The following is a 16,025-nucleotide window of genomic DNA, read 5'->3' as shown; positions in this document are numbered from 1 at the left end:
TTTAAATGCTTAGGAAATTGATACATAGACATTAAATAAGAAAGGAACCCTGTGTATTTTTCATTGTAGTTCTTAGCTAAAGATGATCAGGTTCTATTAATTGCATGTGATTTAAAAACATGTTTTGGAAAACACAGAATAAGTATGAACTATATTTTTAAGTCTTGTCATAGATGAAAATAGATGTCAAAAAATAAATTACAGAGTCTGGTTATTGTAGAAAGAGTTTAAAGTGATTTAAAGTACAAATGTACATGCTAGTATAACTGTAAATTGGAGAACTCTGCATAATCGCTTCTTTTAAAGATGACATACTGCCGTTTTAGGCAATTCAGCTCTCAAAAAAAAATGCAACATTTAGGGAAGGGTTTGGTGATTTCCTCTTTGAAATAAATAAAATAAACTCAGTGAATTCTATTAAACTGAATTACCCATGTTAATAGAAACACAAACATTTTTGAGTTATTAATTACTTTGAATACTTTGAGTCAACTTGATTATTCTGCTGGTATGATTTTTTTCTATAATTATTAGGTAATTTTCTACAATTATTAGGGAATTAAGAGATTTTAAAAAAAAATAGTATCTGTTAACAACTCAAGATACCTTTTTGGTTTAGAGAAAAATCTGGAAAGTGAAAAACAGTTCTGTAGATTCACTGAAAATCTCACAATGACTGTGATACTGCCAAGATAAGCCTGAAACTGTATCACTATTACAAGTAGTTTTAAAGCTCTTGTTACAACAGGTTGAAACTGAAAAATGTTGAATCTCTAGAATTTTCTTTGAAAAACTTGTTTCTGTTAATTCAGGGCAGCAAATTGAGTGATTGATTTCCATCTGGAGAATGAGTATTATGGGCTTGCAGCCCGACCTAAATATTAGCTGTGTAGTGAAGTAAACCATTTTCTTTGATTTGACACTATACAAGGGAGATTAGTAAAATGCTAATGAGTCACTGATCCTTTCATTTCTGCCTGATTTTTATATTAAATCCACGTGGCTAAACTTAGAGATGCAAACATGTATTAGCAGAACTTCTGAAGACAGGACTAGGTGATTATTTTATGTAGCAGAAAATGAGGACTGTTGGACGCATTTAGAATATCAGTTTTAGTATATTCTATACATATCTTGCTAAACCCTAGTCCGTAAATGCAAACAAATCTGATAAGTATAGGATAACACTAGAATCAGGGCATTATCTGGCAATTTCTAGATACATATTAATAAATTGTTACTTTGTGTTTTTGAAGATACTAACCTGCATTCCCTCTCATTCTTTTCACTAACAGTATCCTTCAGAAGTCAGAAATTTGAAATCTCAAACTATTGCACACAGACACAAACCATGCATGCAAATAGATCATCTTCAAATACAACGCACATTTAAACATGCATTGACAATACACAAAACATACCACTGAGCACTACAATGTTAAGTTTTCTAACAGTTACTTCACCTACTTGTCGATAGAGCCCACCATGTAGTAAACCATTGGAAACCAACAGATTGCATCCAGAAAATGCATATCTGGCCTAAGCAGCAGATGGGATTACAAAATGAAACACAGTATCACAACAGCAGCATCTCTTCCAAAATACTTCAATAAACAGGTAGCATGTGATTTTTTTTTTTTTTTACAAAATAAAAAATAAACTTTTTAAAGACTTTGGCAGTATTACCTCTTTAAAAAGGAAATAGGTTTGCAGAAAGCTGTGAATTAACAGTTTTCTGTGATTGTAAAGAATGATCAGAATTAACATGCTTATATTAATAAGTGCACCTCTTAAATCAGAAATTTTATGGCACAGTACAATTTCAAATATAAAAACGAACGGCTGATTCCAAAGACATACTACCAAGTTATACTCCAATGCATGAATTAGCAGTATTTAAAATAAGCAGTGAAAACTTAATAAAAATATGAGTAAAATCATCATTTGGTTTTAGTGCCAATAGCTCTATTCAAGTTGATGAGAAAATCTTAGAGGAAAACTTATTTTTAAAACAGAACGTGAAAACTAATACTATTTGATTGTTTTTTTGTTCAGAAGTTTTAGTGGCTTTCTTCTTACGTACTGAGAAACAACTGAAATCTTAAAACACGAGATGTATGTCAGAACAGTCATACTGTAATAAATTGCTGCAATAAACAGAAAATAGGAATATAGCAACACGGCGCGGATATGTTCATCAAAAGTAGCTGAGTTCCTAAGTCCAGTGAAGTAATTTAAAAATTCCAATTGACTTGAATGGCAGCATGAATTCTGCCTAATGCACGTATGAAAAGCACGCTGGCTTTTCAGCTAGGCCTCTGTAGCCTCACTGAATGCTGGGAGGAGTCACAGAAAATGCTGTGTAGAGAGTGCAACAGTAAGGGTGTTAGTTTAACAACCACGGCTTTACTTTATGCTTATGAAAAGTGTTTTTAGCTGTAAAATATCACAACAGTGTTAAAGTATAACTCAGTCACTATAGTAAATAAGACAATAAGCACTAGAGGTCCCTGTGTGCTTGCATTTTTAAGCTTAAATTTTATGCCATGACACACATAAACATAAAACCTTTGTTTTCCAAACACCAGCATATACAGATTCATTAAAGAGCTGTTTGAGGCTAAGTAGGATACTTCACTGAAGATCTTTGTATAAAAAATCACTTATAACAAACCAGAACATATATATGCAAGCAACTGTCAGTCTGGAATCAAAATCTGTACATTTCTGCTGCTATCATTTCTTTAAGTCATAGTTTGGTCTAATATTCTGCATCTGGCTAACCTTCATTTGCATGTCTTCCTAATTGTGGTTGTACGTACTTAAGCATCACCAAAGTGCTGCAAAAAAGTCTTATATTCAATGTGAAATTATAAATGAAGTAGCCTTGCTAGAGAATTTGTCTGAAATTTTAAAAAGATTATGAAAGAAAGGCTAATAATTCCAGTGGTCACCATACAGATATGGTATTTACAACAATATTTCAGGTTTTAATCTTCTTCCATGATTTTATATAATCACAGAGAAAAGGGGGTGGGAGGTGGGTCCTAGTGGCTTAAAGACCTGCTTATCTTGTTGTCTAAAATTATTAATATTCCTATCTGGTCCAGATGTTTAAGTGCCTTTTTTAAAGTAGGGTTTGAAGTGCTGTTTTGTAGCTATAAAACTGTTGCATGGATTGATCTTTATATAGTGCTTATGAAGTTATTTAACTTTAGGAACTATTCATTTTATTTGGGGTGTTTTAAGAAATACCACTGAAATATAAGCAGTGAATAATAAGGACATAAAAATTTTGACCTTTTACAGTCAGCAGAAAGTCAATGTTGTACGTGACAATGCACACGGTATTATTTTTGTCACCAACTTTTTGCAAAGTTATATGTGCCATAATGTTTTTGATTTTAAGTTGGCCATGTGAAGAGTGATCATCTACCAAAGCAATGGTAAATGATTTTAAAATGTTATCATAAACAAAAGGAAAAGAAATAGAGAAAAATATATTTAAAGTCTACATACGGGTTATCCAGGAGTAATACAATGGGATTTAGTTCTTTCTTCGGTCGGTAATAAGCTCTGAGTGGCACAATAAAATTATATAAGCCATTTCCAGCAGTTTCTGCTGCAACTATAATCAATTTATTTTTGAATCCATAGGCTTTGGCATCTTCATAGTAGTTATGTTGGCACCCCTAAAATCAAAATAGGAAAAAAGTTCAGTGGGTATGAATAAAAAGACTTAGCTGTGACATTGAAGGGTTTTATGACTAGAAATAGAAAATTGTATCAGCTGACCCGATACAGACCTGAGTAGACATAAACCAATACTTGGTGATGACAAGGGTGAAAAAACTTAGTAGGTACTAAATAAAGCTTATCTCTAAGCTAAAACCAGAATTTAACTGACGCAAAAGACAAATGTGAATGCAGTTTCATCCAGTAACGGAAACTCCCTTTACCTTATCTAATCTTAGACAACAGAAGGGCACTTTTTCATGCAGAAGGTGACAAAATGTGGGAGAGCTTCCAATATAAGGAGAGTAAGGAGGATAGCCTTTGGCATACCTAGGAGAGTAGAAAAAACATTTTTTTGAGTATAGCTGATTACTGAAACACACAATTGGCTTTGCAACTGTTTTATGCAATGTTTATACCTATGTCTAAGTTTTGTAGCTATTTGTAGTTTAATAGACTCAAGTGTATAAAACGAATAAAGAATGTATTTTGTATCTTTGTCCAATTCTATAAAATTTAGTGAGACCTGTCACATTTTTGTGTAATGAAGGAATTCTGGTATTTTTTTGTGTATAGGCATCTTTAGAATTGGGCTGCTGTATTGTAGTGCGTTGTCCTAGTGTTTTCAACACACATACAGGAAATTTCTAACAAAGGAAAATAAAGATGTAAAAAAGCCTAGAAATCATAGTGGGACTTCTGTTCTTCCTTTTCCATTTGTCTTTCAAAAACTCATTAAGACAGAGAGGTCATTACCTTCTTTTACCTGAGATGAACTTTCTAATTGGCCTTCATTTTTAATACGAGTCTGGGTGGTAGCAAGGAAGACTGTCACTTGCAGCAGGAGTTAGAAAGTTTTTCAGTTGTACATACATGATATGTACAATATCCACAGCCATCAAGGGACACCGAGAAAATAGGAAGCCTTTTATACTCTGTTATTTCAGTTTGAAGACTGAAGATGACATTTTTTTTTCATTGGATTTTTGTGATCTTCCATAGGGCCTCTCATACTTCCCACTGTTGGGAGATAGGAAACTGTGCTACGTGAGCCATAGGCTTAATTGTGTATTTCAGTTTTAATATCTCTGTCAGTAATCCCAATAAACATAATCGCTTATCTGTACGGCAGTTAAAGGTTTTGTTTTTGAGCTTTTATGTGAGCAATGCATCATTACTTTCAGTAACATACAAACGTTTTAGATTGGTTTGTCTCATACTGCTTTTTTTGTTCCTACATTTTGAAGTCAGATACTTACTCCTATTGTTCAACAAGCTTGTTAAATGACCTGATTGTCAGGACAGAAGTACTTATCCATTTACAACTTAGTTGAGTCCTGTCCTTATAACTCTGGAGTGTAGGAAAAATGCTCAGGAACTTTGTCTATGCTATAAAATGACTTGCTGTACACATCAAAGTCTTTAATAGAGTGTAGAAAATCTCCAGTAAATGGAGGAGTTGAACTGTTTTTTCATATTTCAAAATGGGCATAACAGTCTTCTGCTAACAGACAATAGAATTTCCTTAAAAAGGAAATATTTCCATAATTGGCCTTTGTCTCTTGCTTGCTAAAACTTCTTGGATTGATCTTCATGTCCAAAAATTATCCATGCTTGTTTTTACATACTATTAGCATTTCAAATAATTAGTTTATATTGAATATACGTACTCTAAGCCTGCAGAGACTTCATCGTCCGATGGGGTAGTTTCATCTTCTGACTGGTCACTTAGCAGGTCGCATGTCTGAAGTGAGGATGAGTCTGCAACCTCCAAAACAGGTGCTATACTGGGCCGTCTGCCCTCTTTACCTCCCTCGGAAGGAAGAGCTAGTGTAGGTCCACTGGACGTTCGACATCCTGTGTCTTGTAAATCGATAGCCACTGTCCCTGAAGTAGTGTTGAAATCGTTTTCTCAATGTGGTTGTCAAAACATTTAAATGAGATTCCCATATTTCATCGGGATTATCTGACTCACACAGCCAAAGATTGAAAGGAATACTGTATTGATTATTTGTGTTTACTGCATTAAAATATAACAAATATTTAAACTATACTTGAAGAAGCCTTTTCCTGTAAAATTGCATTTTCTCTGACCATGAATATATATAACCACTTGTAATTAATCCATATTGTATGCATCGCCTGTAGATTTATATTTGATTAATGAATATCATTTAATAATAGTTATAAATTTGACAATACATGTAACAACTCACTAGGTATGTTCATATTTCTAAAATCTCCATGAGAAGTTGACACCTGAATTCTTAATTTGTTTTAATTCACTTTAATTTTTAATTTTCAGTGTCTGTTTTAACTTTAAAATGTTATTTCCTGAAATGAGAGAGAGAAAATACAATGACTTGGACAGGATTGTTTATCTCATTATTTGTTGTAAGATCTACTAGTGCTTGCCATGGAAAAGAAGAAAAATCTTGATGGAAATTGCTAATGTGTAGTTACTTGATTAATTTGTACTAAATCAATTTATTCTATTTCCATGTATGTGAAAATCATAAGCTCCATTCTAAGAAGTATTTATATTTTTGATGTTTTTAATGATAGCGTATTTATACGAACGTGTGTGTATATATATATATATATATATATATATATATTTACACCAAATCTCAGTTCTGGAACCTGCTCAAATTTTTCTCAAGTATCACTAAGAATTGGCAACAAAGATAGTTTTACATGATTTACAGCATGGTTTCTATCTTAATCAAGCAGGGTTTATTTTTTTGGCTTATTTGCTCTGACTTTTAGACTATCACAGGCATATCTTCCATATTGATTTTTCTCCTTGTATGTCTACTAGCTCCTTGATAACACTAGTTCTGTTGGGAGGTGGGGGGGCTATCTCTGTCTGCTGAGTAAGATACAGTTACAGCAGCTTTGAGGCAAATTGCACAGGGCATTTTGTTAATTAAAGAAGATTATGAAAACTTACTGTGAAAGTCCAGTTGTGAATGACAGAAATTAGCTATGTGATTTTCTTACCTGTTTTGGTTTGCATATGTTTTATATACAACAATCTTAAACAGTTTAACTCCATATTCTCAAACAAAAGAAAAAAATACTTTTCTGGAAAATAAGAGGGCATGTGTTTAATACAATTTCTTTCTATTTTCATGTTTTAATTTCTTAAAGCTTTTAACAGTGTATTTCTATAAATGTGCTACTTATTGATTTATTTTTTTTTTACTTACCCATGCTGGCTATTATACTGTGTACAGGCAACCTAGAAGCTCCATGATATGATAATTTTGATTCATGTCTTTTTCTATGCTTTTCTTGGTTCTTAAACGCAGAATTTTCTTCTTTGGTGATGTTTATATAAAAACATATATCTGTAGAACTCATGATATATCGAGGACCTGGATTCAGCAAAATGTTTTTGTTATCTTCCTTTCTAACAGCAATCAGACAGACTCCAAACCTTAATTAGAAAAGGAAAGGCATGGTTCATTTCGCATAGTTCTGTATACACCAGAATTTCCACTGTCAAAAACGAGTCTTCAGTTCATTTTCTATTTTGTATAGTTCTGGAGGACAAATATATTTGAAAAATGTTATCTCTTAAATAGGGCACTTCTGATCAAGCAGTTTTTATAAGCTGATGAATCCCTTGGCATCTGAATCCAACATTTTTCTTAATCCCCAGAGTATTCTTCTAATACTGTTTCAGTTAAGTTTTCGACGAGATGAATAGTCCCTTCTGAGAAAATATTTAATATAAGCATGGATACATGACATGAAAAAGTATTCAAGTTAAATTGTTCCATTATTCACATGTAATGGAAACCATTTTCAGAATTCATTTGTGCCATTCACTTCTAAAAATCTATTTGATTAGTGGTAGAAAAGGGAATTAAAGCTAAAAAAATCTTTTTCTCACATGTTAAGTATGAGAATAAAGTCAGTGTTTAGGGTTTGGTATATGTTAATTTTGTTAAATACATATGAATATACATGATTTTTGTTCAGTTTGTATATTCAACTCACATAGCAGTACTAAATAAAAATGAATGATCTGAAACATATGTTAACATTCTTAAGATTCAATCTGACTGAAAAATGTTTTTATTTTGAAAAATCACCAGGACATAGCGAGTACCACCTTAAAATTGAGTATTTTCCAAAAAACAAACATGCCATGAAGGGAGCCAGATTTCTGTCTGACTCCTAAATCAAACAAACAAACAAAACAAAACAACAAAAAATGAACAAAGACTGGTGTTCTGATATAACCTGTCTCAAAGGTATGATTCTTCCTGGCTGTCAGGCCTATCCTGTATATACTTTATATTCTCATTTCTCAGACTGAGCTGTCGTTAAATAACAACACAAGCTTTTTCCTGACCAATTGTAACATAGAGAAGAATATATGAAATATATTAGTATATATAGCATAATAATATAGTATAGTATATTAGTATAATACAATAATACACAAATAATATATTAATATACTTATTAGTACTACTCTTAGAACGTGTTAGTGTATTTAATTCCAGAAACAGATGAATGTATAATATTGCACCTTCAAATGCAGAGGTACGTTTTGGGCAAAACAAATTATTATTTAAATTTTTAATACTTGATCAAAAAAAACATACTTTTTATGTGCATGGAAAGAAGCGTATGTGAAGCTTTTCCCCTCATACTCAGCAAAAAAAGTACTTTCTTCCAGGTTAATATGATACACTTCATTACCAGAGCATCTGCCATACATTTTCTGCCATTGTTCTGGTGATTGCTGACTCTCCCTGAAACATACCAATAAAGAGAATAATTCAAAACAACGTAAAATTCTTATTAATCTCAGAGCATTATCACTTGGCTGTAGAAACTACAAATGTATATTGGAAAGGTCCCATGGGCTAATCTAAAAGAAATATCTGAGATCAAAGCTTGGTGATACTGTAAGTATAGAGATTATTTTTAATGAATTAAAGTGCATTTTTTGCTAAGTAATAGGCCTATAAGATTATGTACTTCGATATCAGGAGAAATATGGCAGAATTAGTTTAAATTCACACCACAGTAAGTAGATTCACTGCAATTGAAAGATGACAAATGAAACCAACAGCATGCTCATTCTATTTATAAAGGCAGTTGCTTCAGATGCTCCTTGACAGTTTGCCTGGGTTCTGTTTAAACAAGGTAAAGAATCATTGAAAAATAACTTACACAGGCAAGACCCATTTGGCTTAGGTCACTTTATCTGTAAAAGAGATTTTTTTCTGCATTTAATTCTCAGTTTATCTTCAGCATTTACCCAAAAGACGTTTTTAGTTACTGTGCCTTGTATACTATTGTAAGTATATACCCTTTTTCTCCTAGCAGGGGGGAAGAATTATTATTTTAATCACCTTAAGGATATCACCTTTAATTGCCTTTACTATATGTAGCTAACCTTCTTTTATCCAAGTGAACTGTTAGTGGAAATTTTCCAAACCTTAGGTAATACCAAAACTTGCAAACTTGGGGCCTCTGTGAGCCTATTCCTTTATTGAAGTTTTACATGGAAACAGGGTTCCATCTGCATGAGCTTCACTTGATATAATGGATGCATATATCCCTATCTGTATCAGGATATATAACTGACAAACATGCTCTGTGTTTTGCTTTCTTGTGAATTTTCAGTATTTTGACGCAATTTCTGTTTTTCTTCAGTTTACCTTTTTTTCTCCACCCTCAGCATAGAAATGTTTTGTTTCAGGGTTAATGGAAATGAGTAAAACAATATTAAAAAGTGTGTTACGTGTAGAATAGATTGTAATTTCAGAAGAAAATTGTTCCGTATTTCCCTTTACCCCCTATGAAATGTTTACCTGCTTGAAGTCTGCTTGGTTCCAGTTAGCTGTCGAAAAGCTTCCCATGGTGCTGTTCTGTAAAGATCACATGAAGTTCAAGTCAGAAATGGTATTTTCTTCTTTGTATCGTAATACAAACAATATTAGAGTTCTATTACTAGATTGGAAATGTTTAAAGGTAAATGTTAAGATTAACAATTATGATCAATAATAATATTTTAAATAAGAATAAAGCTAGAATTTTGATATCTCTCAAACTGAGGTTTTGAGTTCCATAAACAGCTAGGATGGCAATCTAGTCTGGTTAATGTGAAAAGTAGTATTAAAGAGGAAAGCCAGTTCACATAAGCAGCAGCAAACCTCCCCTTAATTTTAAGCAGTCAAAACTGATTAGCAAGTGAACATTTTCCCCAGCATCCTCACATATTTATATCAGTAGACAAGATGTCTTTATGTATGTGTTTCTTTGTTTACTGTTTATTGTGTTATCATCCTAATTAGGATAATACAGAATAATTATTTTTTCTGTGTTCTGCTGCTATTTATTGCCTTCAGTTTCCAGTATTATCCTAGTGTACTTATCTTCATGATTATCAGAAACGAGCTCATATTACTTGTCACACCATTTATAAATACAAATATAATAAATATTATAAATACCACAAATATAGGATTTCCTGTGTCTACCTGTAGATATATTACTTGGCAGTTCATTTGTAAGCGTACAAATACCTGGGACAATTTTTCTTTTAACAAATTAAATGTCAATGAACTCTTCAATTCCATGAAAATATAAGCCATGTATGTTAAGGTTTAACTTTGCTAAATTAACAAATGACGAGAAGCTAGAATGTGACAGTGGTCATATTCTCCCTTAATCAATGACTTTTCCACCAGGGAAATTACAAAAAGCAAGGAATTGGTCAGTGTCTTGATAATCTCCTCCGGTTGGATGTGTCTAAAATTGTATGGAAGAAAAGGAGCCATTCCTTGTGGAATGGAAAGACATAGGCAGTCATTTGAACTTGGTAAAAATTGAACAGCAGCATACAGTTTGCAAGTGCACTTACAAATGATTTCTTTCAGTATGTAACTGGACTCAGTTATAGCTGAACTTAAAATGAACCCGCTATTCATGATTACTTCTTACTCAGTTTTGTCAGCAATTTCAAGTTCTGATCTGTTTTATTTTTGCTAACCTTACTTATTTCCATATGGTGTTTTTTTCTAACACTCTAAGTTAATAAACTGATGATCATTTAGAATTAGTCATTCAAACATTCTGTAGTTCTCTGATAAATATCGGTTAGGAAATGCTGATATAGAGCAGTGACAGTTTTTGGAAGTATCTTTCTTTTTAAAAGCTGTGCTAAAGAGACACGTTGGTTCCTGGCAGCCAGGAGCACTGCTGTGGCTAGATGCTTCCAGCACCTCCCTCAGCAGGGACTACAGCTACACACTCCTGTGAATAGCAGATCTAAAGACTTCAGAGAAAAATTTCCTAGTTTGAGTGATAAGAGAAGGCTGTATCAAAAAGAGATCTAGGAGAGAGACAACGATAAAGCTTTGTCACTATAAGAGGTCGTTAAGGGTGGGAACATTTATTTATTTATTTGAGTAGCAAGTAGCAATGTTTTTTACTTCACAGTTCTAAATTATCAATCCAGCTACTTTCTGAATAAATTCTTATCTGTGATATCAATTTGAACAAACACTCCCAATCACTGCATTAAGGTTACTAAACTTGTAAGTCAGTAAATATGGGGAATGGGCTGCCCCGGGAAGTGGTTGAGTCACCATCCCTGGAGGTCTTTAAAGGACGTTTAGATGTAGAGCTTAGTGATATGGTTTAGTGGAGGACTTGTTAGGTCAGAGGTTGGTCTAGGTGATCTTGGAGGTCTCTTCCAACCTAGATGATTCTGTGGAAGCTAAAGCTAATTGTTAAGAAAATCATTCCAATGATTTTGAATAGACTTGAAAGGATTATCCAAAGTTGGAAGCAGTGTCTCCATAATCCAAGTCTTTTTATGTAAGTCAATGCTTACAGGGATTTTAAACCTCACATCCTACAGAAAGTTGAATACAGTTATTGGTAGTAAACAAAATGGGATAATGAAAAGATAATGAAACAGGAACCAATGCTAAGGGGAAGGGTTTCACTATTAACATTGGAAGTCTGTTTATCTGATACTTTTCATTATTAAAATACAGTTTAGTATTTTGTCCAGATATAAATGCACGTATAGTTAAATTTTAATTTGTAGTTTATATAATCCATTTTCACTGAATCTTTTTACTTATACTGAGATAAATGTTCATTTGCCATCATTTTTCTTATGCAGAAATTAAGGTCATTGGGCAGGTCTTTTAACAATTAGTTCATTTACCTATTGCTTAACCTGGAAAATAGGTTAAAACAATTAGTCTGACTTATTAATTAGCCAAATCCAAAGCAATTTTATGTCTGCAATACAATGTCAACCTGTAGATGAAGCTAAAAACCTAAAGCTATTTTGAAAACACATTACCCCCTGGAGACAATGAAGTGCAGAGTCATTTGTTTTACCAACATTTTTCATGCACTCTGAAGTCAGTTGAAATCTCAGGAGACTTTCATGAAAAATGCATGTTTAAAATGATTTTTTCCTCTAGGACATTGACGTACGAATAAAAATGTTAAATATGAGATTGATAAAATCGGGACATTTAAGGGATAATCCAGGAAAAAGCAATTATTTTCACACACACAAAATATTATTTTTTTTTCAAATATGTGGTTATGGTCCTTTAAAGTCAGAATATTATATTCAATAAGCACATACTTGTTAAACATCAATGGTTAAAACTCTCATTATTAAAGATCATCTTTAATAAGATGTGAAGAAAAAAACACCAGTCTGGGAATTGTGCTTTTTAGTGCATGTAAAGGTGTAATGAAGGGAAGCAGCAAAAATGTTAAATTGGAAAGCTTAGTGACATGTTGGGAGGGGAATACTTGATCTTTTAAGTTTTCTACTTCTCGCGCTGTGAAGTCAAGACTACTCAAATTTGAAATATTTTTGAAGTTACTTCCTTCTAGTATCTGTTTTTAACTTTCACAGATACAGTTGGGCTTTAAAGAACAGTCACATCTATTCAACCAATTAGTCCAGCATTAATACACATGCTCTATGCTATCCGAAGTTTGCCATTTGACAGTATGTTGGGAACCCATTTGAGATTAATTGCTCTGATGAGTGCTGTCTAAAAGTGTAAGACTGACAACTAAACATTTTCACTTAAGTCTTTTTGTACTGATTCAGCAAGTTTGTATGTTTCTGCAAATAGGATTCAAAGGAATACTAATAATTATTTGCACAAAAAATATTTTTCTTACTCCTAGTATACAATAACCAGTTTTGAAAGTTTATGGCCAGAGTAGAAATTGGTTACTTTAACAACAATTAATTTTTTACATCCATTATTTTTTACTGCAAAAGAAGTAATAAGTACTTTTGCATTCTATTGCAATTTTTTGAATCTTAGTTGGGAATCTGTATGCCTGGGGATCAATATAACTGTGTTAGGAATGCTAATACTGTAAGGTGCAGTAGAAAACAGAGTCAGAGTCCTTTTCATGTATTAGTTTTTATGCTGCTAGAAAACTGACTGATGTTAAGACTACTCTTCTTTCATGTACAAATAATATGTGATATTTTAAAGTGGATCTGTATTCTGTGTGTGCATGTCATGTAATGAAAAATAGGCAGATACAGAATGTATGTCACCATGATTTTCAAGAGATACGGAAACAGAATTTTGCTTTCAACCTATTAACAGATTCTAGTACAGACAGTGCCATTAAAATCTTGACATTTGTTGTTACCGGTAGCAGCAATAATTTCAGTGTTCCCCATCTTTGGCACAGGGGAATACTGCAAATGCCATACAGAAGGTTAAATAATTCTGCTAGTGAATATCAAGATATTATTGGGCATGTGATTACTTGGAAAAAAAAAATATGCATTTTACTGCTCTCAAATGTACAGTCTGTACGCATGTACTCCACTTCTACAGATTGGAGATTTACTTTTAAATGCTTCTCTCTCACCATGACATTTTAATAGGAATACCTTATTATTCCAAGACTGTAGTGTAACAAAAATGTACTAGATATGGCAAAATTATTTTAATAAATACAGAGAATTGCTACTGTGATTTTGCAGTCTGTAGAGACACTGTAATTCTGTACCCCTTCCAGCAGTGTGGTGGTAATGTTGAAAAACCACCTACCTCTTCATGTGTATGTTTGCTTGCTTCTTAATGTACACACAATTAATAGAATATGGTATTTTATATATTAGCAAAAGAAATTTGTTTGAACTCAATGAACATTTTCCTTTGTTGAACTAGTGCACAATAGATGCAAGAAGTTAAGTAGTTGGAGTGGGGGAAGGGGAAGTCTCTTTGAAATTATAATACCTTGAGTAAAATATCTTGATGCTTTTAAAGTGCAGAAAATATAAATATGATCTGAAGACTGCTGTGGTTGTCTGGGAGTTCATGCTAAGCTATCTTCTCAAGAATCTTATAACTTTTGCAAGGTTGTTTTTTTTTCTTTTTTTTCTTTGTTTTTTAATGGTAGTATATACTTACTGTCCCCTAGATGTATGAACCAGCAGTGTGATTAATGTAGAGGTAGCTGGACATATACAGTTCAGAGCTAGCATAGCATATTTGAATTCCTCTTCACACACAACATGATCTGTGGGGGGGAAAAAAAAAGATAAAAATACTTTCCATTGAACAGAATTATCAATTCCTGTCCTTGTATAGGAAAATGCTGAAGACAAGACAAGAATTTGCCTTCAGATCTTCAGCATCCACTTGAACCTGGAGAGGTTCAAGATGATAAGATGATTTGCCCCATCTATGCTGTCTCTCAGATTGTATGACTGAAGTTAATTTTGCATCCAGTTTCTACTTTTGCTGCAGCTATGCATGGAGAGAATGCAATAGCTCTGTGAACCCTGCTTTTCCACTATCTTGCTACACTGGTAGTATGAGTAGGCCTTGTAACATGATTTAGCTTATAAATTTTGCACCTGCTGCAGTTTTGTATGAACTGGTATAGAGACATCAAGCATGGTACAGAGATGCACTTTTGTGTTCAGAAAATAATATACATAGGATACTGCAGTGCAAGACTGCCTGATCAATTAGATAGGCTGTGCTGGCTGACAGACCAAATATTTGACAGCAGCTCTGGGATGTCTGCACTGCACTTGCATGTATGTTGTAGTTTTGACTAGTACGACCTCCTAGAAACAGCTGACAGCTGCTGCCTTTTTATCATCTAGGCAAGGGTGGTTGTGTTTTCTTTTACTGTTTCATACAACTTTACTTTTTTTTTTTTTTTTTTTACCCCAGTCCTTGTCTGGGTTTTGTAATTACAAAATTGTGCTTTGTTTCTGAGAGTCCTTACAAGAAAGTATGTCTGCACAGTAGTACTGCACAGTAGTACTTGCTGTGATGGAACAGTACTGTAGACATGTCTATTTTTTTCTCTGTTTTAATGGAATTTAGGAGAGGAATTGATAAAAGAAAGCAAGAGAGGCATTAAATTTAGTTCCCTATATTGGCTTATATTTAAAATTGCCAAATCTTCTGCACATGCTTTCAGTATGGGATGAATTATTATTAAGGTTGGATGACTACTTCTTACAATTCAGATCACAGTTAAATGTTCACCAGTGCTGGTGACAGCATGAAAAGGAAATAGATACTACTCTTTAATGGCATGCATGCAAACCTGACAGTAGAAAAACAGATATAAAAAGGGATAAGCACAAAGCTTGCTATTTAATTAAACTTACATTCATTGTAGAATCTCAAAGGTCATGAAGACATTTATTGCATGCTAAGTAATTTTCTTTTCTTCTGAATTTAGTGTTTGATTCACACTATATTACTTTCAGTGGGAGCAGTATTTGCTTCTGATGAGCATGAACAATACACCTGGTACAGCTGATAGTCATATATGATGAATATAAGCCATATAAAAAGTGATGACTAAAAGTAAGCAAATACGAATAATCCCATCTGGATCTGAGCTAACTACATAACTCTACTTCTAACTGCACTAACATATAATCAAAATGATTAGAACCATCTTACCTCTATAACTAAGCTATTCTCCAGCCAGAATTTATAGTGTAGCTATGAGCATGCCTCTTACTGAAAACAACGAGGGCACTTTGTATGCCTTCTCTTTTTTTTCTTTTTTTTTTTTTATTTCTAGACAGTTTTCAGTAACAGAATCATTGGCTACTGAAAGGAGGAATTCATTCTTGCATTTTCAGAAGATCAAGACCTATTTGAATGCCATAGGGAAAGAATGAATTTAGTTTTATGAAGACACTGTCAAAGTGGAATAAATTGAGATTTTTCTTCTCCTAAATACATTTCAGTTATAGCAATTAAGTATTT

The 16,025-nt window shown here is 33.1% G+C and overlaps 1 protein-coding gene across 3 annotated transcripts in view; it reads right to left on the bottom strand.

Moving 5' to 3' along the window:
* Positions 1-16,025, bottom strand: part of KCNT2 (potassium sodium-activated channel subfamily T member 2) — a 138,313-nt gene that overhangs the window by 28,705 nt on the left and 93,583 nt on the right. The window contains exons 14-20 of one of the 3 annotated variants that reach the window (XM_035537705.1): positions 14,193-14,301; positions 8,358-8,507; positions 6,948-7,177; positions 5,406-5,622; positions 3,960-4,065; positions 3,520-3,692; positions 1,468-1,539 (exon numbers count right to left, since the gene is read on the bottom strand). In XM_035537705.1, the coding sequence (XP_035393598.1) occupies positions 1,468-1,539; positions 3,520-3,692; positions 3,960-4,065; positions 5,406-5,622; positions 6,948-7,177; positions 8,358-8,507; positions 14,193-14,301 (1,057 nt within the window). The remainder of the gene's footprint in view (positions 1-1,467; positions 1,540-3,519; positions 3,693-3,959; positions 4,066-5,405; positions 5,623-6,947; positions 7,178-8,357; positions 8,508-14,192; positions 14,302-16,025) is intronic. The other 2 variants (XM_035537706.1, XM_035537707.1) reach the window with 2 other exon arrangements.

The sequence above is a fragment of the Cygnus atratus genome, chromosome 8, assembly GCF_013377495.2.
Source record: "Cygnus atratus isolate AKBS03 ecotype Queensland, Australia chromosome 8, CAtr_DNAZoo_HiC_assembly, whole genome shotgun sequence".
Taxonomy (NCBI): Eukaryota; Metazoa; Chordata; class Aves; order Anseriformes; family Anatidae; genus Cygnus; species Cygnus atratus.
This window is presented reverse-complemented; position numbering and strand designations above follow the sequence as displayed.